This window comes from Cydia splendana, chromosome Z (assembly GCF_910591565.1).
Source record: "Cydia splendana chromosome Z, ilCydSple1.2, whole genome shotgun sequence".
Lineage (NCBI taxonomy): Eukaryota > Metazoa > Arthropoda > Insecta > Lepidoptera > Tortricidae > Cydia > Cydia splendana.
In genome coordinates, this window is record NC_085987.1 from 43,107,134 (window position 1) to 43,132,453 (window position 25,320).

The 25,320-nt window shown below is 40.0% G+C and overlaps 1 protein-coding gene across 3 annotated transcripts; it reads right to left on the bottom strand.

The window, feature by feature from the left end:
• Positions 1-1,752: 1,752 nt before the first annotated feature.
• On the bottom strand, positions 1,753-24,345 carry LOC134804069 (protein GPR107). Of its 3 annotated transcripts, XM_063776967.1 has the most exons (12): positions 24,162-24,345; positions 20,569-20,679; positions 19,925-20,079; positions 18,555-18,688; positions 14,969-15,057; positions 14,195-14,299; positions 12,427-12,710; positions 11,268-11,385; positions 9,360-9,490; positions 7,274-7,415; positions 3,283-3,428; positions 1,757-2,575 (listed from the first exon to the last, which is right to left on the bottom strand). In XM_063776967.1, exons 1-12 carry the CDS (start codon positions 24,246-24,248, stop codon positions 2,467-2,469), a joined length of 1,611 nt encoding a protein of 536 aa, XP_063633037.1. In that variant the 5' UTR covers positions 24,249-24,345; the 3' UTR covers positions 1,757-2,466. The 3 variants fall into 3 exon arrangements, with proteins under 3 accessions (XP_063633039.1, XP_063633038.1, XP_063633037.1); XM_063776969.1 differs by lacking the exons at positions 19,925-20,079; positions 20,569-20,679; positions 24,162-24,345 and adding an exon at positions 19,604-19,684 and having other exon boundaries at positions 1,753-2,575; XM_063776968.1 differs by lacking the exons at positions 19,925-20,079; positions 20,569-20,679; positions 24,162-24,345 and adding an exon at positions 19,069-19,151 and having other exon boundaries at positions 1,754-2,575.
• Positions 24,346-25,320: the final 975 nt, after the last annotated feature.

Consider the following 25,320-nt stretch of genomic DNA (forward strand, 5'->3'; position numbering starts at 1 on the left):
AATATCACACCTTGAAGTTAGCACGATATGGCTGGTGGTCACTAGGCAGATCATCATCTGCCTAGGAATATCACTCCTTGAGGTTTGTACGATATGGCTGGTGAACACGGTTCGCTAGGCATCATGACCATCTGTATATTATTCACTATGTTTATATCGATTTTACCGATATTATCAAACTGCACAACGGGACTTAATCGCGTATTTAAGTTTTAAGATTTACCTCCGACGTTTCGAGGACGGCGTTGTCCCCGTGGTCTCGGAGAAGACTGGCTCAAGTTGACATCAACATCTTCTAGCCGCGCGAGTTTTTCGAACTACCCGCACTTGGTCTTGTTTATCAGTTTGAACGTTTTGCGCACTAGGGATGTCACTCTGTCGACACACAACACTAACGATATTCGATTTATCGACTGTCGATATTCGTTTCCGCTTACATTTACTAATGACTGGATTCCATGTGGATGAGATCTTAAAACCCTCGTCCCGATTAAAATTGCAATGTTTTTTGATTTCAATGGCTTCCCGCAACATTGCAATTTTAATCGGGACGAGGGTTTTAAGATCTCATCCACATGGAATCCAGTCATTAGTAAATGTAAGCGGAAACGAATATCGACAGTCGATAAATCGAATATCGTTAGTGTTGTGTGTCGACAGAGTGACATCCCTAGTGCGCAAAACGTTCAAACTGATAAACAAGACCAAGTGCGGGTAGTTCGAAAAACTCGCGCGGCTAGAAGATGTTGATGTCAACTTGAGCCAGTCTTCTCCGAGACCACGGGGACAACGCCGTCCTCGAAACGTCGGAGGTAAATCTTAAAACTTAAATACGCGATTAAGTCCCGTTGTGCAGTTTGATAATGTTTAATAATCGTGAAAGTTTAAATCAGTGTTTTACCGATATTGGTTTTTATGGTGTCCCATCACTAATATTGGTACGGTGATACCAGAGTAATAAATTAAAAGTGCCTATTTATGAAAAGTGACAACCGTAAATACCTTAAATTAGTAAAATATTTGACATGTTAAATAAAAATATATAGCTGTGGGCGCAGCACGGTTCCATTTTTATCGTCTATCACTATGCGCGTCCCTTTCGCACTTACGTACTTGTTAGAACGTGACAGGCATGGTGACAAGGGATAAAAACGCGACCGTGCTACGCCGCCTGGTCAAGCAAATCTTGTCAGTAAAAAAGGCGCGAAATTCAAATTTTCTATGGGACGATATCCCTTCCCGCCTACATTATTCAAATTTGCCGCCTTTTTCTACTGACAAGATCTGCTTGACCAGCTATATGTAGAAACTAAAGGAAAAATTAATTTTCAAAAAAGAGTCTATCGGTAATTTTACGTTATTTAGGGGTTGTGCACAAATCACGCGAGATGTTTTCGACTACTTTTTGATCCCCCGTCCCCCTTTTCTTTATTCTTATAGATCTATTTATTTGATTAAATAGATTAGGTTGATATGAAACTAAGGTGTTATATAAAAATAATGTGTTACATAAATTATATGTGACGTCCGACGGGTAAAGTTACCTTATGGGGGTTGGCGCTTACGCTATTATTAACGCCGCTCCAATATTATTGCGGCGCCATGCGACGTAAGCGCCGGCCGCCATTAGGTACCTTTTTCCATAGAACGTCACATATAACAAAAAGCAACGCAAATAGGGCATATTACTGCAATGTTCTGCCGCCAGAGTGTAGCACTAGCTAGTAAATTTTCTCTTTTCTCTTTATCGCTCAAATATGCAATAGTGATAGAGAGGTTAGATAACGAAATTTAAATTTTCTTGTTCCGCGGCGGACCCCCAGATTGTGATGGATTGTGGTAGTCGCGCCCCCTACGCAGAGTTTCGCATAATATTTCCTATTAGAAATTCTACTCGTACCTAATTAATATTTAGAAAGTCTTCTTTAGAATTACCCTAAATTAGATCTAATATCATATCACTGGTATCACTGTCAGATTGACAATGTTTTTTAGTTATTTGCAAAGTTAATGCACTATTTGATAATATTTAGATGTAATAGTACTTACATATGATAAGAAACGTGTTCTTTTTGTAGACTAGACGTTTCCGATCTCATTTTGCACGAGAAAACGCTGCAATTCGGCATTTTCGGCTCCTATCATTCCGCTTAGACTGACGTTTGCTGAATGGCGTATGACGTGTGGCAACTAGTTTTATATAACCTCCTTGACCGGCGGCCGCGATCTTTTTGCAGAGGGGAACGCCTGTTAATGGCCGCTCCATAGATATTTACTCCGAGATTATACGTCATAATTTCATAGAAGTTTGACGTTTATTAACACTTGCACTGCGTGTGCTATCAAAATCGTTGCAGACTTTTCTTGGTTTAACTCTGGCTTCCGCATCAGTACGATTTTTTTCATACACTTTAGCACTCATAAACTCTATGGTACAAGGTATAAAACTAAGTAGGAAAGCAGACGCTAGTCAGAATTGTACCCGTCCTGCATGAGAGGCACGGTGTCTTCTCGCTTCCTCTCGCCGCGGTGCGGTATCTTGGTCACTCCCTCTAGCACGCCAATTTCCGACAGGCTGAAAACGATGGAATGGGTTTTAAATACAGGCAATTGCTCACTTTTTGTCTGGGTTGTCTGCCTGTAGTAGTCTAAATCTATGGTTTGTTAATTTTATTTCTAATTTAGTTTGCCGTCCGTCACTACTAAAGCTAACCAGACATTCCAAATCGGCAAGTAGCGCAAATTTTCGCTTTCAAAATCTTATCTCGTGGCCAGCCCAGCTTACTAACTCGGGCGCCACGGAACGTACGCTCCACGGGTTTAACCGTTTGAACGCCACGCCTCGTGTGCGGCGCGTCATCGTGAACCATGTCGGCATGCACGAAGGTTGATATTGGGCTGTGACCGCGCGTCAGTTGAAAAAGGTTAATAGTGATTATTGCGACGGGAGATTTGGCGCGATTGCGCGGCTTTTAACGTTTTACCTCAATAATTTTGAAAGTATACTTACGATTAAAATGTTGCTAGTCAAATCCCTCAGCTATATCACTAGCTATTTTATACTAAAATTATCAGTATACAGTATTAGAGATGATTTCGTGTTTTTTTCTATCGAGCCAACTTTAACATATTACGGGTTTGCTTAGAGTCTGCCCTCTAAATATAGTCTAGTTTCAGACTGATTGTTTTCATAGCATTTGCCCTGCATTAAAACGTGTAATAATTAATTATAAATACTGCAATTTTGCGACCGCCCCCTCTTAATAAGCCAAGGTGACTCACACGAGCGCGTCGTCCGACGTGTTGGGCGTGAAGTACGGGTTGGCGGCCGCCGGCCGGAACTTGTAGCCGGTCATCACGAAGAACACGAACGTTGCCAGCTCGCGCGACATCTCGTCAATCCACGAGTACTGGAACGGTACCGTTATCTGTGGGGCAGGACGGGGCAAAAATTAGACAGAGACCTATATAGTCAGGTGACAACCAAAACTCACTAAAATTACTACCACAAGTTTTGCTTTGTTTTGTTTTAGAATATATTTTATGCTATTCGTGCACTCTGTAAATAATATATATAATGTTTGTTTTTATTTCTCTATGTAAGTGTATTCTTTTGCAGAAATACATTCTTGAACCATAACCATAAGTTAATAGCCATAGTGAACCATATTACTTCCTAAATAAGGTTGATTTTTGTTTTATTTTTTTTGCTATTAGCGAGTTTTGCTTGTCACCTGACGATATAGGTTATATCAGCATTTCCCAAGCTATGGGTCACGTCCCATTGATGAGTCGCGAGCGAATATTGAGTGAGTCCTGAAACATAAGACGATATTCCGACATTTCCGACCGATCGGGCTACCTGCGGGCTTAAGACGGCCGAGAGGTGGGTCCCGAATTTAGCAGATTTGTTAGATGGGTCGGAGCCCAGTCAACTTTAGAAACCACTGGGTTAAAGTGTTAAATTAAATTTATGGAAAATATTAGTGTCGTGAGTTTGTCAAGTATGCAATTTTGAGTCTCAAAATATTTATATCGGACCGGTGGAGCCACACTGGGGTCAGTATCAGTGGTATATGTTTCTAAGCGCCATTTGCACCATTCCACTACCCCAGGGTTAATCGGTTAAACTTGGAGATACCAGTACAATTTGATACACGGTTAACCGCTTAACCCGGGTTAGCGGGATGGTGCAAGTGGCCCTAAGAAATAACATTATTGGAGTAAATAAAAATACCACGTCCAAATAACTGTGCCTTCATATTGACCTTGTCCACACAATACAAGAAAAAATATTACTTTTTTAAAAGATGTGAATTTCTCATCACAGACCTGCGATCATATATAACCATGGATACCGCCTTTAGGAACATTACCGTTCAAATTCTCGGGCCAAATTAGCACACATACAAAATTGCGCCTACATTCAAATAAGACGACGCGTTTACAGAGCCTGTAATCAAAGCTGGTAAACAAAATAAGAGTCATCTTTATTACACTAATGGTACATAGCTAAGTGTAGATGAAATGCATATAATGTCAATAACTACCAATCAGCGACATTAATCCGCTAATAACCTTCTTGCTGTACGTACTGGCCGCTGAGAGTTCGCAGTTCATATTTGATTAGAATATGACTTGGACAGGGATAAGTTTATGCCATACAGTGAAGAACCAGTCAAATAATTCACGTATAATAATTTAATGCAGATTAAAAGATAACTAGTTAAAATGTTGTTATGACATGACAGACTAACTCAACATAAGTAAATATATCATTGTTGTATAAATGTATTCCGCTATAATAAGTATTTTGTATATTTTATTATCAATCTGCATGGCAGTGCGAAGTCACGTTCAGGTATAGTCTGTCCGTTTTTCTAAGATCAAGTACGCCATAGTAAATGTATGGCGAACTTGATCTTAGAAATCGGACTGGCTATACAGTCTGCAAAATTTACATGGGTACACGAATCGGGTCGAAAATATTTGAACAGGCGGAGTCACAATAAATCCCCACTTTCAGTTCAGAATATTTTATATGTATATAGCCGGTCAAGCAAGTTTGTCAGTAGAAAAAGGTGCAAAATTAAAATTTTGTATAGGACCACAGCCGTTCGCGCGCTTACATTTTCTAAATTTGCCACTCTTATAATATTTTAAACTTTCGCGTTTTGAACACATATTAACTCACATTATACGAAACGAAACTGATTTACATCGGTAAATCAAGGTAATTGAATATAATTCGCGTTAGACCCGTCTATAATGTGAGTTAATACGTTTGCCGCTCTTTTCTACTGACGGAAATGGCTTGAGAGAGAACCTACATATATGTGACAGTAGAGGGTGGATTCAAATTATCAACATTTTCAGATAATGTGTGTATTTGTTAAATTAATTCAGTGAAAGCATGATAGGAAAAATGTATCTACATATAGGAGACCGGGTATGATTATCTCACGGGTTATATCTCATGAATAGAACATATTCTAGATATCTTGCCAGGCATCCACTCAATTTCATGTCTCTCTAATTGGACAGCTTTTTTCCATAGTTCTCTGCGAATAGCATCTTGTGGGAATCTGAATGGAAAGTAATGTAAAATGACAATACCAAATTTGATTATTAATTTGAAATAACTAGGTAGTTTTTTTATAGCTCCATCTCATGAAATAAAAAAGGAAAATACAAATCTGTAAGAAGGAATTTATTACTACATTTATAATTATATAGAAAATACCTAAACCAAACACAAGTTAATAAAATAATCTACTTCATTTAGCATAACACCATCCCTATTATCCTCGCAATTTAAAAAGTCGTATGTTGTTATGAAAGTCGTATGCAGTTGTTACGTTTTAGCTTAGCACGGTAGTATTGAAAACAAATCGTCATGTTTTTTCCAAATTCTACTGAAGTTATCTGTTTACTACAAGTGAAAAGTGATTCCACTGTCCTTGGTATGAACTAAAATAACTTCTGCACCACTTCACGACACATGAATATATTTTTAATTACAAAAAAAAACGTTGTTTTTATAAATCAATTTAGCCATTTGTCACTGACTGTCATCTCGGTGGTACTGAGATTGCCAATCGAGCAGTTTGTAAGTACCGCCTATCGCGGGGTAGTTTGCGTTGGGTCATAATTGAGCGGACAGAATACTTCCATGTATAGCATTTCGCTGTCACAGACACATAAGCAGGGGAAGGAAACTAGAGCGATCGATTCTCGGCTCCGTTCGGCTCAGCATTGCTCCGAGCAATTATTAGGGTTGGCACAACTTGACGTCCCTTTGCGTGCACAACCACAGATAAGATAATTACTTGAATTCTGACAACCCTAATTAGATAGTGCCATACATTAGAAAGGGACAGCATTATTCGTCCCTGAACCGCTGTCAATCTTCGGTTTTGTAGGAAGTTTCTTTCCTGTACTATAGTACTGTTACTCATTCTGTGACATAAGGCATTAAGCCTAGAAGCTTCGAGCAACACGGAAGGGAGGCGGCATTCGCACTATTTCCCCTCTGCCGAGGTACAAGATTAGCGCGTCAATCTAATCTAGCGCGGGTAATAAAACTAGTTGCACTTGGATTTTTCACTAGACCGAATCCAGACGCGCGCGTGAACACTGCTGCACAAAAATGCCTGTTTGCTTGGTTTTTTGTTATAAAAAGAGGTCGGGGACATCAAATTTACAAAAAGAAAGTGTTACATTTCACATGTAATATTTTTTTTTTACATATCATACGTTTCATTACATTCAAACACAATTATTATATTTTAGTCTCATGTAATTGTTGGATTTATCGATTTTGGTCGCTCAGTACAAATTGCGGATCGGTCGAGCGACAAATCCGACTTCTCATCTCTCAGAATACAATAACATACTTCAACGAAAATGTGTTAGTGTGCGTGTTGTGACACTTGTCACTCGTCCGTACACAAAAAGAGATCGAGGTTTGCAAGATTTGTCTTTGACGTGTGTCATTTTCTATGTATTTGTGTCGTCATTACAGATTGGATTTTGTATGTAAGTGTGTGAGAAGTGCGACTGTGTGCACCTTTCCCCCCGCGAAAAATGGCAGAAAGATTTGTACGGTGAGATATCGCTTGGGCCCCTCCCTTCCGATGTGTCGGAAGCCGGTGTTGCTCGAAGCCTAGAAGGCTTGTAATTACCATGGTGCAATAAAGAAATAAAGAATAAATAAAGGTATTTCAGGCAAATTTTATTAGGCTGTACTGTATATTTGTATATTTATATTTACCTTGAGCAGATAGACGATGAACCTGGTGAAGTATATGTAGCACACGACCATTATGTAGAAGTGTCGGAACAGCTTCAGTTTCCGCAAGTTGATCGCTGCCTTGCCGTCGGTGCTCGACGCGTCTTGCAAGTGACGTATCGACCTGACAGGTCAAATGGTTTCAGGGTAATTCACCAGTAACTGGACACTTTTAGTAACTGGCCACCTCAAACCAAAAAATAAATTCGAGTCACTTATAAATATAATTCATTTTACTCATTTTAGTATAAGGTGGCCAGTTAATGAAACCTTATACTAAAATGAATTCTGTTTATAGGTGAATAGAATTCATTTTTAGTTTAGGGCGGTCAATTACTAAAAGTGGCCAGTTCCTGGCGAATACACTATATGGTCTGTTTTTTAATATAATTATGAAGCACTGCTCCTAGGAAATAACACGTACGTAACACTCATTTGATTATTGCTAGAAAATATATGGCGTTGTATTTTATAGTTATAAAACAGACTATACATAAAGTTAGTAAACCGCGTTTAATTTAAGTAGTCGCTGTGCCATTTAAACACGAAACTATATAAACTACTGGGTAACTGCAATAGGGTTAGACCAAGAAAAGGCCGCAGAGATTTTGTTTGACAGTACACGCAGTGCCAGTGTTATTTATACGTCATAATTTCATAGAAGTTAGACGTTTAAAATAACACCTGCACTGCGTGTGCTGTCAAAAATCTCTGCAGACTTTTCTTGGTTTAACTCTAAACACTTTTATCTCTATTTTGTAGTAATTTTTTTGTTTACCTAGTCGACATTTTGGTAAAATATAAGTTGGTCCTAAAATCTTTAAAAGTTTGACTAAGTTTTTTAGTGGTAGGTTCAGCATTGGCAGTTAATATCTAAACAACGGAAATGTTTTACGAGTATACAAGATTTCTAACTGAAAGTCATAAAACCGGCCAAGTGCGAGTCGGACTCGCGTTTCTAGGGTTCCGTACTTAAGTCCGACTCACGCTTGACTGCACATTTCTAATAGGTTTTCCTGTCATTTATAGGTAAAGAACTATTTTGTGTATTTAAAAAAAAAAAATTGGACCCAGTAGTTTCGGAGATAAAGGGGGGGAATGGTCATTTTTTGGCTATTTTCTTAAATAACTTCGAACCTATGTATTTTAAAATTATAAGAAAGACATGTCCATCTTTGGGTCACTAATTTACATATGTGTACCAAATTTCAACTTAATTGGTCCAGTAGTTTCCGAGAAAATAGGCTGTGACAGACGGACAAACAGACAGACGCACGAGTGATCCTATACGGGTTCCGTTTTTTCCTTTTGAGGTACGGAACCCTAAAAAGCGCGAGCCTTTAACGTCACCTGTGTCATGGGCCAAGTGCAAGTGCTACAGACGGCGTCCTGTTCCCACACTTTACAACTACGCGCGCGGACTCCGTGCACACGGAGGCCCAGAAGCACTCTAACTAGTAATTAGTAGACGCCAAAGGATCGTTCCGATGACGCCATAAATAACTAGGCCGGCCCCGCCCCTTTTTACTACCTGCTTGTAGGGATGCGTGGCGCAACCTTCGCAGATTATCGATGGTGGTATTTATAATAATAATTGGTTATGTTAATTGTAATAAATACCATAAAAAGAAATAACATAATAAATATAAATGAATAAAAACTTAAACAATAAACTCTATTTACATAGTTTTCGTCGTCGGACTGTCGGTATCACTGTCATTGTCATCTTATAAAAATATTAATGAAGCCATCGGTACTAAAATAAATGCAGATGTATAATACTGTTTCATCGAGCAAACGTAATTCATCGATAAGCATTAACGACTTTAGCCGCATCCTTGTTAACAGCTCGGTTCATTACCCTATCGGAACGATCATTTGGCGTTTTTTATAACTACGCGCGTAGTGAGCCAACAATACAACTATAACGGTGTATACGGCACCTTTCTAAGGGCCACTCCACAGTAGCGTCTTTTGAGCGAACGTTGCGCCGAGCAGCAGCCACAGAGTTGACTAGACGCCGGCGCTCGCGGGACGCTAGTGTGGGGTGACGCTAAAAGTGACTCACCACACGACAGGGAACAGAATGGCGCCGCAGCACAGCAGGTCCACCAAGATGAAGGTGTCGCTCCACGCGTTGTGCTCCGCCGCGCCTTCTTCGCTCTCCGCTATTATGATCTCCGCCACGTTCGCCACCACCTAAGAATGCAGACATACCCATAATCAGAACCGCAAAAAGTAGTACGGCATTATTCATATACGCACACGCATGAAGACTGAAACCGCGAGAAATTAATTGCAGTGCGTATACAGTGCCTTAGACAGTGTGAATTATAGCCGCAAACATACGATTATTAAAATAAGAAAAAATATATCATCATTTCAAAACTATACTTCTAGTCTTCAAAAATGATATTGAGGTTTCTAATATCATTTTTTTCTAAACTGAATAGTTTACGCGAGAGACACTTCCAAAGTGGTAAAATGTGTCTTCCCCCCCCCCCCCCCCCCCACCCCTGTAACTTCTAAAATAAGAGAATGATAAAACTAAAAACATTATATGATGTACATTACCAAAACTTCCGTGAGACACAGACATATGAAATATATTAAAAACGGGTCACTCACGTATTAACGAAGTCGAAAAACGCTCGACATGTTTCACTCCGTACCCAGGAGTGTCATCAGGAGCTTGCGTTTACAGTGACGGACCGGCGCAGACTGCGGGCCGCAGCTCTCCGCGCCCGATGACTCGCTCCTGATGACACTCCTCGGTACGGAGTGAAACATGTCGAGCGTTTTTCGACTTAAAATACGTGAGTGACCCGTTTTTAATATATTTCATACGTACATTACCATGCAAACTTCCACCGAAAATTGGTTTGCACGAGATTTAGTAAGTAGTTTTTTTTTATACGTCATAAATCGTAAAGCGCAATTTTATTATGTTACTTGCTGCTACGGAACCCTTCATGGGCGAGTCCGACTCGCACTTGGCCGCTATTTTTTCCGGCATAGGTTTACCAGATATTAGCTCAGCTATAGATTATCATAAAAATCAGCAGCCACGTTCTGTTTTGTGCAATTTACTCTAAATATTTAACTGAGGGTGGTTTTTCACCTATCCAATTTCTTTGAACAATGTGTATTGCGTCTCACATTTTGCTTTAATGAGAGAGTGAGAGGCAATGATATTGGATAGGTGGAATACCACCCCGATGCAAAAAATGCTATTATTATAGCTCGGACAGGGCGTAGCAAAACCATCGCAAGACAGTTCAAACTGGGAAATAGAACAAGATGTTTTAAAATATTGTTATTTACAGTGTTTTTTTAATAATAGGGGATAATACTACAATGTTCTGCCGCCAGAGTGCAGCACTACCGACTCAGTAAATTCATAGACTAACTTATACGTACTGTGCCTTAAACTGTTTTTTGACAAGTTTTCACAGACAATAAAAATTGACATTGATGCATCAAGGCGGTTTGTTAACCGTAATGTTCGTAATGTATTTAATTTTCGAGCAGTTGAACGGGATTTAGAAGTACGTAGACGTTTTGGAAATAAAAATGCGTTTAGCCCGATTTTGAAGGTAGCGTGAAGTGTTATTATTGTGATTTATTATTTGGTAGAAATATATATTTTCATTTATCTACATAGGCAATACTAAAAGTTCTTAGAATGGGTTACTTACAAATCATAACCAAAATGAGTTTGTATTTCCTACCGGTTGCCTACCGGTAAACGCGAAAATCGAAATCTAGAACTCTTTATCACTCGAATATGCAAGAGTGATAGAGAGATTAAATAACGAAATTTCGATTTTCTTGTTTCGCGGTAGGCCATGTGATTGACGTGACGCGTGATGTGTCAATGTGGTTTGTTTACTGTATGTGCCACAAAGGTGCCACCTACGCAGAGCTTTGCCTAATATTCCCTATTGTTTGAATATTTAATAATATTTGACAATACCTGGAGCGGTATGACGATCATGAACAGCTTCTTGTCCCGGTCAGCCAGGATGTGTTTGATGAAGTTCCATCCCGTGCCGACCAGCACTATCGTCACGAACAACACCGCGCCTTTTAGCCTGCCAATAAAATACTAGTTGTTACAAGGTTTCAAAATGTTATATTTCCGTCAAGGGCGTACATTGAATCCTGAATCAAGCGATGGATTCTACAATAGAATCCCGAACGTAGTAAGGGATTCTAAAGTAGAATCCTGAGCGTAATGAGAGATTCAAGTGTTAACGCCCAAGACCAAATAATTTTGATACCGTGTGACACGTACTGCTTTTCACATCAACTATGAAGAAATTATCATGTACTATGTATCAACACTATTTAAGCTAAAAAAAAAAGGTATGTAAAAATGAAAAATAATGTGTCCTAGAATAGAAAAGTACAACTTTGATCCCTCCTAGCAGGGAAGTAAAAGCCCTTTTTCGAATAGGTGATGTGAAAACAATATTATATTATCCCTTAACGTAAACAGTTACAGAGAGAATACGAATCTCTAGAAACTAATACACCTGGATTTTATCCGTAATTCAAAGGAATACCCCATTTTATTGATAGTATATTACACATGTGTAAAGTCTTATGGCGTTATTCATAAACGCATTACTGGCCTGAATTACCGATGAATCCTTTGTCTTTATCAGTCATCTTGACTTATGTAGGACCCGCCCCGCTGCACGCTCAACTCGAGCGTCCACTCTGCACTCAGGCCTTAGTGTAAGGCCTGAGTGGACGCTCGAGTTAAGCGTGCAGCGGGGCGGAGCGTGCGGCGTGCATGTTAAACAAATGCTAACGTATAGGAGCGGCCTTAGTGCACGCTGCTCAAATCACTTGTGAGCCCGACGCCACGCTGCACGCCCCGCCGAACGCTCCGCTCCGAGCGTCCACTCAGGCCTTACACTAAGGGGGTTAAAGTCCAAGACAAATTCGTGCTTGGAATTTGACAGCTTATTATTAGATTAGAAAGCCAACACACACAACGCCTGGACATCTAAATGCATCCGTCCCTGTCTGTTGTACGCGCTTGTCGCATAATGTAAGTGTGTTGTGTGTGCTCACCCGTCTCTCTCTGAACACACCCGTCTTTGTCAGCAACAGTATATACTCACAGGTGAGTGATGTAGTATAGTATGGCCCACGCCGTGACGTGCTCGCCCCTCGTCCTGATGAAGTAGTAGTTGATCCCGTGGAAGGCCAGCGAGAGCGCCTTGAGGTACGCCAGCACGCACATGAGGATGTGTATCCGGTACACGGGGTGCTTGCTGCTCTTGAGGAGGAAGGTCCAGAAGCCGGCCGAGAGCAGGAATATGAGGGACATCGTGCTGTACAAGGCGGGGAGCGGCATCTCGCCCGCTGACAGGAAATTACCGTCGTTGCTTTCGTATATTTCTATCTGAAATACATTTTTATTTTTAATTATTCCTCATTTCATTGTTACGGCACGACAACTTCTTTAAAACCATCATAGAAGGCAAGATAGCAGGAAAGAGAGGCAGGGGCAGACCAAGACGTAGCTATGTAGACCAAATAAAAGAAAAAGCCGGTGTCGTGTCGTATCAAGAGGTCAAGGCTATGGCTTATGAGGGGGAGAAATGGAAAATACTCCACCGACAAGAGGATACCTCTTAAATTGAAGAAGACCATCATTTATTTATTGACTAACTTACATTAAGGCATACCAAACATGTAAGTTAACAAATTATTGTATTACTACTATAGTTCGTTTTTTTTAGCATTAGAAAGAACTTGAAAGAAGGTAAGCGATCTTGACATGTCTTTTAATTGAAAAACGCTTTTAAAAAATCAGTAACTATTACTTATGAAAGCAGAAGAATATAAATGATCGTATTAGATTCATAATTGTTACATATTTGCCGTAACTTATTTTTAAAATGTGTTTTTCAATTAAAATACACATAAAAATTGTTTACCTTATTTCTAATGCTAAACAAAACGAACTATATACTATTTACATGACTAATACCTAATACTAAATTATGACGGTATAGTCGTGGGTGTAAAGATCTACTCCAAAATACCGAATTGCGGTGGCTAAGAGTCTCGGTCCCTTCTGTGAGAATATGTCTGTCTGTTTTATCTTATCTTATTTTTTTTTCAGGTATCGTTGGTGCGATATGGTGGAGGCGGATCTGCGCGAACTTCGAGTCAATAATTGGCGAGAGGTCGCACAGGACCGAGAAAAGCGGCGTGTTGGTGGCCAAGTCTCATTTTGGGTCGCTAAGCCAACGGAGTATGTAAGTAAGTTATTTTTAATGAAATAAATTTCATATTATGAACGCAATGACACTGGACCAAGATATTGGACAGATGGAATACTACCCTAAGGAAGTTTGAATCTACTTGTATTTTTAATTAAATCCAATTTCTTGGTTCGTTAATCATAGTCGTATAATTTAGTAGTGTTTAGAGAAACGCTACTTCGTTAACCTTCGCTTGCACCATCCCACTAACCCGGGGTTAACTGGTTAACCGTTTACCCAGTGTTAAATAGTACTGGTAATCATGGCAACTCCAGGCTTAATCGGTTAACCCCGGGTTAGTGGGATGTTGCAAGTGGTGCTAAGAGATCTAAGGGAGACCATTAACCTTTTGAACGCCACAGACGGCAATTGACGTCAACGCAAAATCGTGACAACGACGTCAAAGACGGCATTTGACGCCGATCGTTTTTTGATGAAAATTTACTGAAAAACACCCCACTTTTAGGTTGGCATTATTTATTCACAAAACTAAATTTTACCCCCGTGGCGTTAGTGGCACGGCAAATGGATGCGCCGGCAAAAGGTTAAAGATATACCAAAGCATGTATAGTTACGGTTTTTTCTGTTGAAACAGTAATAAACATTGTTTACTTACAACAAAGTTCATAGCGGGAGTGACCCCCTTGTCTGTCTTCGGGCAGTTGTGGAAGTAGAGGTTGTAGAGCCCCTCCTCTCGCACGGATGCCACGTACATTGCGAACTGGGGACATGAAAGACCATCAGGACTCGAAGCGCAGTAAGGGATGCAGCATTACAGACTTTGAAAGATGCTTTATTTTAGTACAGTTTATTTATGTCAGCCGGGCTAATTCATGACTGGCGCGATAGTGTCTCGCGGCGAGATAGACTACACATCCCTCTTTAATTAACAGTATCTGGAAGACCGAGCTTTGCTCAGAAAACATATAAAAACTCAAAAATGCGCGTCTGGGCATCGGATGATGGTAGCATAACGTAGGAGGAAACGGGGTCATTCGAAGCACGATTTTTGGATGATTTTAGGGGGGGGGGGGGTCAAAATTCGGTAAAAATCGATGACGTAATTTATGGACAGCCCCTAACGTGGGTACGTATCGGTGGTACAACGCTAAACGTAAAATGATGTCACATCTGAGCAAATTGAAAAAGAGTGTTTTAATTATATTAATATTATGCATATGTATAGTACGTCGGTTCCTCACTCTGCGGCCCTGACCACCGGCAGCTTGGGCCCTGCCCCGCTACTGGCGGCACCCTAGGTTAAGTTTTTTATAACGTGTTTATATGTATTTTTTATTGTTTTTTATGTTCTTTTGTATTTTACTTTTATATTCATGTTATAAACAACCTAACTTAAGAAGAAAAATAAATAAAGAGAATAGTAACTCACACTGGTGTTATAATAGTCGAAGCCATTTTTCGTCTCTTTCGTTATCGGCAGATGGGCACAGGAACAAGGTGGGATGCATTCCGGGCCCTCTGGAAAGTAAACACAAGTTTCGTAATTCTAATAAAGTGATGTTTTACTTATATAAATTGTGATGGGGTCACGTTTGCCGGGGCGGGCGTGGCCTCATACAACTTCCTTGTTCCCGATAGGACCAAGGGTTTCCTAGTTAGTTCAGAGGAGAGAGAGCGCAGGGTGATTCAAAGAAACATAAGTTAATTCTGTAATATAACTTTGCGGGCTTTTATGCCGTTAACTGTTATTGAGAATGAGATTACTTAAGTCTAGATGTCGTAGGTCACGCACGGCGCGGGGGTGACTAGATGTCGTGACGGGCTGGCGCGATTTTTAAGTTAACCGTGAGACGGGATAATTCGGTATCCCCAAAGGGTGAGGGGGATTGTTGGATGGGTCTTACACTATGCTGAGGCCGATAGGCATTTAAGAATTTGGGGCTCTTTTGGAAAGTAAAGAAAGCTAATTAAACTATATTTTTTCTACTATGATCTTCTATTTATTATGGGTAATCAAATATACTGTTACTGTCCGTCCTTCGGGGCCCCCTGAGGATGGGGGCCCTGGGCACGGGCCCCGTTTGCCCTTATGGTAAAGACCGTACTGACGTTAGGGGTGAGTGCCTCGGTTGTTTTCATGCGTTTCAAATACGTTGGTATGACTGGGGCATGGATTCGGGAGGGGGTATTTCAGCTGCTTTAACGTGTCTTCAAACATGCCGGCTTGATCGGGGGTGCAGCGGTCTTCACAGCAGAAGGCGGTGAGAGTTGGTTTGTATTGTTTCTTATAAAGTTTTAAGTCATAATGTATTGTTTGTTCGCATTATGGTCAGTTTTTTTTTTCAGAAGCGCGTTATTTTTCAAGATTGCCATAAAATAAACTTAACCTAAGGTATTTATAGGATAACTTTACGAAAATCTGATAAGTTTAACGGTTTTACAATTATGATTAATGATAATTTGATAATCATTATGTTATGAGGGCTCATTTGGATGGCGCGTGAACTCGAATGCTATTTTAGTTACATTGCGGACTATTGAGGTTACTTTTAATTCAGGTGACCGATTAAATATACCTTAATAGAATGAAAGTTGTATACGAGTTCATGCACCGTCTAAATGAGCCCTAATTATGATTTTTAATAATTATGTCAGATAAAGGGTATCCAGGTGAGAGCGGCTGCTTCTTGTGTATTCGTTCTATTCCCATCGTTACATTCTTCTTATCCTGAGGGTGTGAGGAGGCCATTTCTGGGCTGAGCCTAATTTGGCGGCTTCTATCGCGGGTTGTCATTATAGCCCGGTCTGTTAGGCCAGCGTTTAAGTTGTTGGCTTTTCTTTTTCTCTTTGGTTGTTGTCATGTTGGCCAATTTGCGGCTTGGTGATGTATTAGGGGTTTGGTTGGGGACAGTTTCTTGTGTCACACAGTGGGTTATCTGACACTTCTCTTTTCTGGGGATGAGAGGAGGCCATTTCAGGGCGAGGCCTTTTCTGGCGGCGTTTGTCGCAGGTTGTGACGACAGCCCGGTTTGTTGTTGCCAATTTTGTTGGCGTTTTCGCCATCGTGCTCCTTGAAGGACTTGGTTGGCTATCATGGCTTGGAGGCCATGTTGGCCAATCTGTGGTTTTGTGGGCTTCGGGGTTATTCCTGCGGCATGAGCTCTCGTGGTTGGGCTCTCTGCCGTCGGGGTGAGCATGGAGGGGGGCTATCCCTCTCAGCAGGTGGTGTCGTGACGAGTCGGCGTTGGCGAACATCCTGCGCGCAAGCTGTCCCACAAACTCGTCTAGTCTCTGGAGTTTAAGGTCTCTATAAATGGTCGCGTTCCGCACATAGCGTGGGGCTCCGACGATGGTCCTGAGGCTTTGCGTCTCTTGCGCTCTGAGTCTCCGCCTGTTAGCCTCTGCCGTCCTGGCGTACAGGGCGAGGGACGCGTGGGTCGGTCCGGCCCGTGCGTGAGCCTTATAGATCCCCGGCTTTGTGCGGAACGGTGGCCCGCCTTGTCCGGGCGCTCCCCGGCTTTTATACTGCTCGGCTCGCGGCGCGCGGGTGGGGGCGGCGGCTCGCAGTCGGTCGGTGGCCGCGGCGCGGCGCGGCCGCGCTGGCTCGGCATGGCGGCTGCGCTGCATGTCAAGTGATGGGGGCGTGGGGTTGTGATGCGCGCCTGGTCGCTACCTCGTTTACAACTTTTCTAACACCACCTATCTTCATTCTAGAACTATGTATTTTCTGCTTCTTCGATCACTTCTCAAGCTTTTATTTATAGCTTTATTAATGTAAGCAAAGAGTATTTTGAATTAATCACTAAAGCAATCCTTATTTTCTGTTCTTCTTACTGTTATTCTTTTGATTTTACAAACTTTTACTCGAGCTTTTGACATAATATAAAAAGTTTTCTTCTAAGTCAATGTTGCATTATAACAGAAAGCGAGTGAAAATAAAGATTATCAGAAAACGCTAAACAAAGAATAAAAGCTATGATGAAGTACATTCGGCAAAAACTCACACACCCATACATAATAATCATACGTCGCACTCCAACGGGCACCTTCAAGACATGTCATTTAATAAGGTTCCCAAAAAAAAACATCTTAACTTACAAGTATATGTACATACTTATTTGTAAAATACCCGTTGTCATGTATCAATCTTAAACGTGTAAACTCTTTGAAGTGATAAGCCCCATTTAAGTGGACACTTAAAAAATCTAATAAATAGCTGACATGACGAAGAACCTGGACTGCCAAAAATATTAATAATATACTCGCATAATATCGTTAACCATATTGTAAGTTGTTATATCATTATTTAACCTTATTTTTATTTAAAATTAAGTGGATACAAAAAATAGATACCTAACTAACGTACAACCTTAGTTGCTAAGGTATTTGGAATTGCACATTACAAATACTAGGTATCAAATACTAAATACAAATACTTTATCCTGACAACTCGAAAATTGATTTGTGAACCTTACCAATGACATGCCCGCAAAATGCCCGCTGGAATGCGACGTATGATAATTATTGTACTTTTATTATATATACAGATTATTAAAAACGAAAAAACTGCTTTCTAATGTACCTTCCTTATTCCTCGCGTTATCCCGGCATTTGCCACGGCTCACACAGGAGCCTGGGGTCCGCTTGACAACTAATCCCATGATTTGACGTAGGCACTAGTTTTTACGAAAGCGACTGCCATCTGACCTTCCAACCCAGAGGGGAAACTAGGCCTTATTGGGATTAGTCCGGTTTCCTTCACCGAAAAGCGACTAGTAAATATCAAATGATATTTCGTACATAAGTTCCGAAAAACTCATTAGTACGAGCCGGGGTTTGAACCCGCGACCTCCGGATTGCAAGTCGCACGCTCTTACCGCTAGGCCACTAGCGCTTTTTCACTAAAAGCTACTTTGCATAACGTGACTTAGCGGTATATGCCGGTTCTGATAGTACATGATTTCAAGATTATCCCAAGCACTATGCCCAGCAGTGGGCTAGACTACTATACTCACTGTCGGCAGACCGCTTGGTGATGTAAGGATGCCTCCAGAAACTACTCCGCTTGGCGCGGTCCAGCGGTATCTGCGATCGGTTCTGATACAGATGCATGGCTTTCAGGTCGTTCCCTTTGCAAGTTATGTTTAGCCTGAAACATGGAAAATGAAAAAATATAACAAGTCATCCTCATCCACTGCGCTATACCTAAGTTCTTTTTGCACTTACATACTTGTTACAAAGTGACTACAAATACAATATACGATAGAATATATATGTCGACACCTATGCCAATTAATCTTATTTGCACACGCATTAACTATAAGAAGCCCCGTAATTTACATTTTCTTCTAGCATATTATATATTTTTAAATAAAACACGTAAGCGAACAATTCCAGATGAGACTTAACTGCCATGTGGCATGGGCTCATGAGATTGCTTATTTGGCTCAAGGCTCAAGCATCACTAGCTTTATAGCTGAAGTTCATAAATAACCATATTTTAGTCCTAAACGGGTTGTTGACACTCACTTCAAGTTATTGAAGTCCATCTTAAGGAACACGATGGCGGGGTGCTGCGGGGACGTGTAGCTGCTCTTGCTGTCCTTTAGGAAGAACATTATCAGAACAACACTCACTTCAAGTTTGTGAAGTCCATATTAAGGAACACGATGGCGGGGTGCTGCGGGGACGTGTAGCTGCTCTCGCTGTCCTTTAGAAAGAACATTATCAGAACAACACTCACTTCAAGTTTGTGAAGTCCATCTCAAGGAACACGATGGCGGGGTGCTGCGGGGACGTGTAGCTGCTCTCGCTGTCCTTCAGGAAGAACATTATGAGAACAACACTCACTTCAAGTTTGTGAACTCCATCTTAAGGAACACGATGGCGGGGTGCTGCGGGGACGTGTAGCTGCTCTCGCTGTCCTTTAGGAAGAGCATTATCAGAACAACACTCACTTCAAGTTTGTGAAGTCCATCTTAAGGAACACGATGGCGGGGTGCTGCGGGGACGTGTAGCTGCTCTCGCTGTCCTTTAGGAAGAACATTATCAGAACAACACTCACTTCAAGTTTGTGAAGTCCATCTTAAGGAACACGATGGCGGGGTGCTGCGGGGACGTGTAGCTGCTCTCGCTGTCCTTCAGGAAGAACATTATGAGAACAACACTCACTTCAAGTTTGTGAACTCCATCTTAAGGAACACGATGGCGGGGTGCTGCGGGGACGTGTAGCTGCTCTCGCTGTCCTTCAGGAAGAACATTATCAGAACAACACTCACTTCAAGTTTGTGAACTCCATCTTAAGGAACACGATGGCGGGGTGCTGCGGGGACGTGTAGCTGCTCTCGCTGTCCTTTAGGAAGAACATTATCAGAACAACACTCACTTCAAGTTTGTGAAGTCCATCTTAAGGAACACGATGGCGGGGTGCTGCGGGGACGTGTAGCTGCTCTCGCTGTCCTTTAGGAAGCACGTGTCGGAATGTGCCTCCAGGTACGGGCTGATGGCGTCGTTCACTGTGCGGTCGAGGGTGAACCCGTACTGGAAAAAATAAATAACTACAGTCAATATAAAGATAAAGATAGTTTATTTTTCAAGTAGACGTATTACAATGCGCTTATGAATGTCAAATAAAAATAAAAACTATATCATGCATTAGAGCCAAGTAATCTCGTATGTTTTCTATGAGCCAGGCCTTTTTTCATATGTTCCGCGCGACTTCGCCCGCATAGAAGTAGTTAAAGACATGAGACCCAGATTAACCCCAAATGGGGTTGTAATTAAAAAACTCTTTCTTGGTGTTGCTTACATTTGAAGAATATATGTTTCATATTTCAAGGTTCTACCGTCAACGGTTTCGGTTGTACGTAATTTGTACACATAAATTAACTACTAATTTGGAAAATTTCCATGCAATATTGTGGCTTAGTGTACAAGCAGCAATACTGCTAACTGTACATCGGTAGACTTTATTACAAAAGGCAGAACGTCCACCGATGTACAGTTAACAGTGTGGGCGATGGTACATACCTCTCCAGGTTCCACGTTTGAGGGTAGTTTGAAGTTGACCATGCGAACATCGAGCACCCCTCCTTGGAAGAACCCGAAGGTGGTCAGGTCCACATAGTGGCGGTAATCATCCTGAAACGTTACAATATTGATTTAATAAGTTTCCTCGTGACTGTCTTAAATAATGTAGAACTTATTACAGGGGTGACATCGTCACTGGGTGACTCTTTACCTTCTCAATAAAGATTTTAAAAACCAGCCAAGTGCGAGTCGTAGTCGCACACGAAGGGTTCCGTACCATTATGCAAAAAACTGCAAAAAAATCACGTTTGTTGTATGGGAGCCCCACTTCAATATTTATTTTATTTCGTTTTTAGTATTTGCTGTTATAGCGGCAACAGAAATGCAACTGTGAAAATTTCAACTGTTTAGTTATCATGGTTCATGAGTTACAGCTTCGTGACAGACAGACGGACGGATGCACAGACGGACAGCGGAGTCTTAGTAAAAGGGTCCTGTTTTTACCCTTTGGGTACGGAAACCTAAAAATTACTGTATCTTAGTAGAAGTTGTTACGAGGCGTTCCTACTTAAAAACCGCTCCTACACAATCGAAGGTGCACTCTCATTTTAAAAGGCCATGCTTTAATTACATGGAACTTGGCTTGAACATTAACATAACATATATCTATATCTGGTACCGTAAAATCAGGTAACTTTAGTCCACAACTTACATCTATGGTCCAAATTCAAATTCCAATAAAATATGTATAAGTATTTTTTTAAATTATGCTGAGCATATAATATAGAAAAAGCATTAGTGTATCTAAGCTCCAAAATAAATGTAGTGAGTATAAATCATTTGGCTCGTTAAGAATCAACGTTAAAAACTAGGCCATAGTTGTACTTAAGGACTATACTTGCCTGATTTTACGGTACTATAAAAAAAAAGTTATGTTGTTAAAAATTGTTATGTATACAAAGAAAATAGAGCGAGTAAAAGTTCTGCTGAAGTTCAGGTCGTCCATACCAGAAGGTTAAGGAGTTGGCAGAGGACCGGACGATTTGGAGATTGCTCCACCGACAAGAGCACAGCTCTTAAATATAAAGAAAGAAGAAAAGGTTTGCATGTGTAACTTCATCCACTCGCTCTTATTTTTATTACAATGTCTTCGACTTTTCGGCATTTTCATAGTAGTGCCATGAAAAACGTTTAAGATAAAGATAAAAAATAGTTTATACAAGTAGGCATATTACAATGCGCTTATGAACGTCAAATAAAGCTACACCGGCTCGAACCCTACACCTCTGCCTAGAGAAGATTTAAATCCCCCCTCAATTGGAGGAGGGTATCCCAATATGGGACCGGCAACAAACTCGGCGGGACACATCTTTTCAAAATAATATTACTTACATCTTATAATTAACATGCATTACGAGTAAATAAGAAAAATACAATTTAAATTACTATAGAATTCATGCAATTATACACAGTAGGTATATTACTTTATGGAAATTTGACTGAAATTTGAAAAAATATATGTATGTTGTTCGGCAAGTATAAGAAGGCCGTCCTTACCAAAACAGGCATTGTACTGTCGTTTCTTAGAATAGAAAATCCGTAGGAAGTAGAACTGGCTTCAAATTAATCTTCAACTACTTAGTCACGTGGGTGGCAAACAACCAAACCGCCTACCTGCTAAGATTGCTAAGTTGTTTATATCTTGATAAAATATATCTTAATGACTTTTTGTTATTTCGTGTTGCGACCCAGTACTAAACATCCAGTATTAATCTACATCCAATAATCTAACTCTTGTACTTACTCTGCCAATACCGTTTTGTAGTGATAGACAATATGTACCAATAGTGTCTAATTATTATAACATAAAACAATTCGCACTGACAGTCATACTTATTTGTTTTATTAACCTTTTAACCGCCTTAGACTGATATATAAGACAAATTCGGGCAAATTTCACCACAGTCTGATAATTAAGACAAAACTTTGTGTAGCTTTGTACCACCAGCGACACAACCACGCTCAATGAAAAATTCTATAGCGGTTAAAAGGTTAACGAAGTATCCTTAATTAGGCACTTTAAAGAAATATATGTAGTATTGCAAACAAAATGACAGTAACACATATTAAACCAACCTAAAAAAAAATTGTAATAAATTAATAAATGTTTATGTTTAAATAATTTAAATACTTACTAACAGAAATGTTGTTAGTAAGATATTTATTATGTAAGGATTTACATTTAAGTATTTCTCATAACTTTGCCGCTCCATACCTTGTTACAGTGACAATTGATATAAAAGCCACTATTATGGAGTATTTTTTTATTATTTTCAAGGTCCAAATTAGCATATAAATCCATTTCTTTAACCATATGTTTTATGCTGTTGACTGTACATATTGAATATCAGTATGCAAAATGTTATACCTTTAAACGAGCAATTCTTGTATATATATATATATATATATTCATTTATTTCGGAAATAGCTCTAATAATTTTGATGGAATTTTCTATATGGTTTTCGGGGGTGAAAACTCGATCTTGCTAGGTCTTATCTCCGGGAAAACGTGCATTGTTGAGTTTTGATATGTTTTCCGAGCAGAGCTAGATATTATTTACATTAATGTGTTATAATATAAGAATGTGGTATATTTTGTATGTAACTCTTTAACTTTAAGTTCTGCATGACTAGGTATATGACCAATACCCTCCGAGCAAAAGTAAATCTAAGAGAAGCCGCAGTTTAAAAATATGCACTTACAACATGAGGTCACTAGCAACAGCAACAAGATTATTGGAACTGAATGAACTGAACTAAACTATAGAAAAGGACAGATGGCGGGACTTCATGGAGTGGGATTCCTGATAAAGAAGAAAATGCTTGGAGGAGGCTTTACCCTAACAGGAACCACAAATAATTAAAACTAATCTTAAGTAATTTGTAATGTAAAATGTAAAAAAATTGTGGAATAAAAAGGCTATATAAATAAATAAAAATAAGGTATATGACATATGTTAATACATGCAAAAAAGTAGATTCGCTCAGCAGCATGATGGTTGGTAGTGGGTAAGTATCATTTTATTTCACCAAATAGTGCTATAACTTTTGTTGATGTTATTGAACACAAGTCTCTATGTATAATGTATTCTTCTTTGAACTCATATACACTATAATAGGCACTTATTTTTACTAATATTTACTAATGCAACTTATGTAAATAGCTATGCACAAAATTATGTAGTTTTACCTAAGAGTTTTACTGACATGCACAATTTATAACTACCAACATAAATATTTGCAGATAGATAGTAAAAATCCACCCCGCCAATAAGCGTTTCCTGGATACTGAATAAAATGGCAAGAATAATTTAGCACAGCTCTGACAACAATAACCAACCAACCGCAAAGTTGATCGTCATTAATCCAATATACACGTTCATGTTCACTTTATTTTAAATTATAAAATAAACGACACTGTTTGACATGGTTTACCGAATAAGTTTACATTCTGACGCGTGTTATTAAATATATTACTCCATTTAAACTAGCAGGAGCAACAGAAAATAGTAAAATATGTTTATTATCCTTACCGTAAGAGGCAACTTGTGTATTCTGGCTTTTACTGCAACAATAGCAGTTAGTACGATTACCGAAATTATCTTCATTAAATAAACCATGTTTCATGACTAGTCTCGTAATGTTTTGGCGAAAAATGCGATAGTTACAATAATTATTTTCTGTTATATACGTTATGATAACTTCATTTTCAATGCAATTTACGGGAGCCACTAATGTACAACCAAATAATGCTCAACCCAAGAATGTACAGCCCAATAATTGGCGTCCATGGTGGACGCGTATTATTGGGCTGTACATTCCTGGGTTGAGCATTCTCGGTCCGCGCAAGATTGGTCCGGGGCGATAATACGAAGCCACTCTTTTCACAGGGCAATAATGTACGACCCCATAATTCGCGTCCACTAATTTGAGTCCCTTGGCTTTCAATTATTGGGCTGCGCATTATTGGTACAGGTCGAGAAAGCTCGACCCAATAATGTACGACCCAATAATTGGAAGCCAAAAACCAGAGACATTCTTTTTTTTAAGGGTGCTGTCAAAATTAGTAGGGACGTTCTTGACAATTTAAAAATAATCGGTTTTTTCTAGTGCCATCTTTCAGTGACATTGACAGTATTGACACTTGTTGGTTTACTTTACAAATACAATAAATGAATTTGAATTCTAATAAAAGAAACAGTAGACTCAGTAGAGGTACGAGGTACTGAAAAAATATTAATTAATGGAGAAGCCGAAGTTGGAGGTAAGTGCCGCAATTCAACAACTTAAGCTAAAAAAATCTTCGTGTCCGCATGGTATTCCCTCGTGCGTATGGACTGTACAGCATGGTGCTGGCGGAGCCGCTATGGCACATATTTAACCTCTGTCTCGAGCTAGAAGTATTCCCAGAAATTTGGAAAATTACTTGAGTGATGACCAGTACTGAAAGGTGGATCAGGAGATAAGGCAAGAGGGTTTCGACTTTCGACCGACACAAAGTTTGTACCCCACACTTAATTTTTTTAGACTGCATGAGAGACAGACAGCAGTAAGTATGTAGATTATGAAGGGCACAGATTGAAACCAGCAGTGACATGGCAGTTTGTTCAAAAGAATATCTTGGTTATATTTGACAACCAGTCTGGCCTAGTGGGTGCCTAGCCTAGTGACCCTGCCTGTGAAGCTGATGGT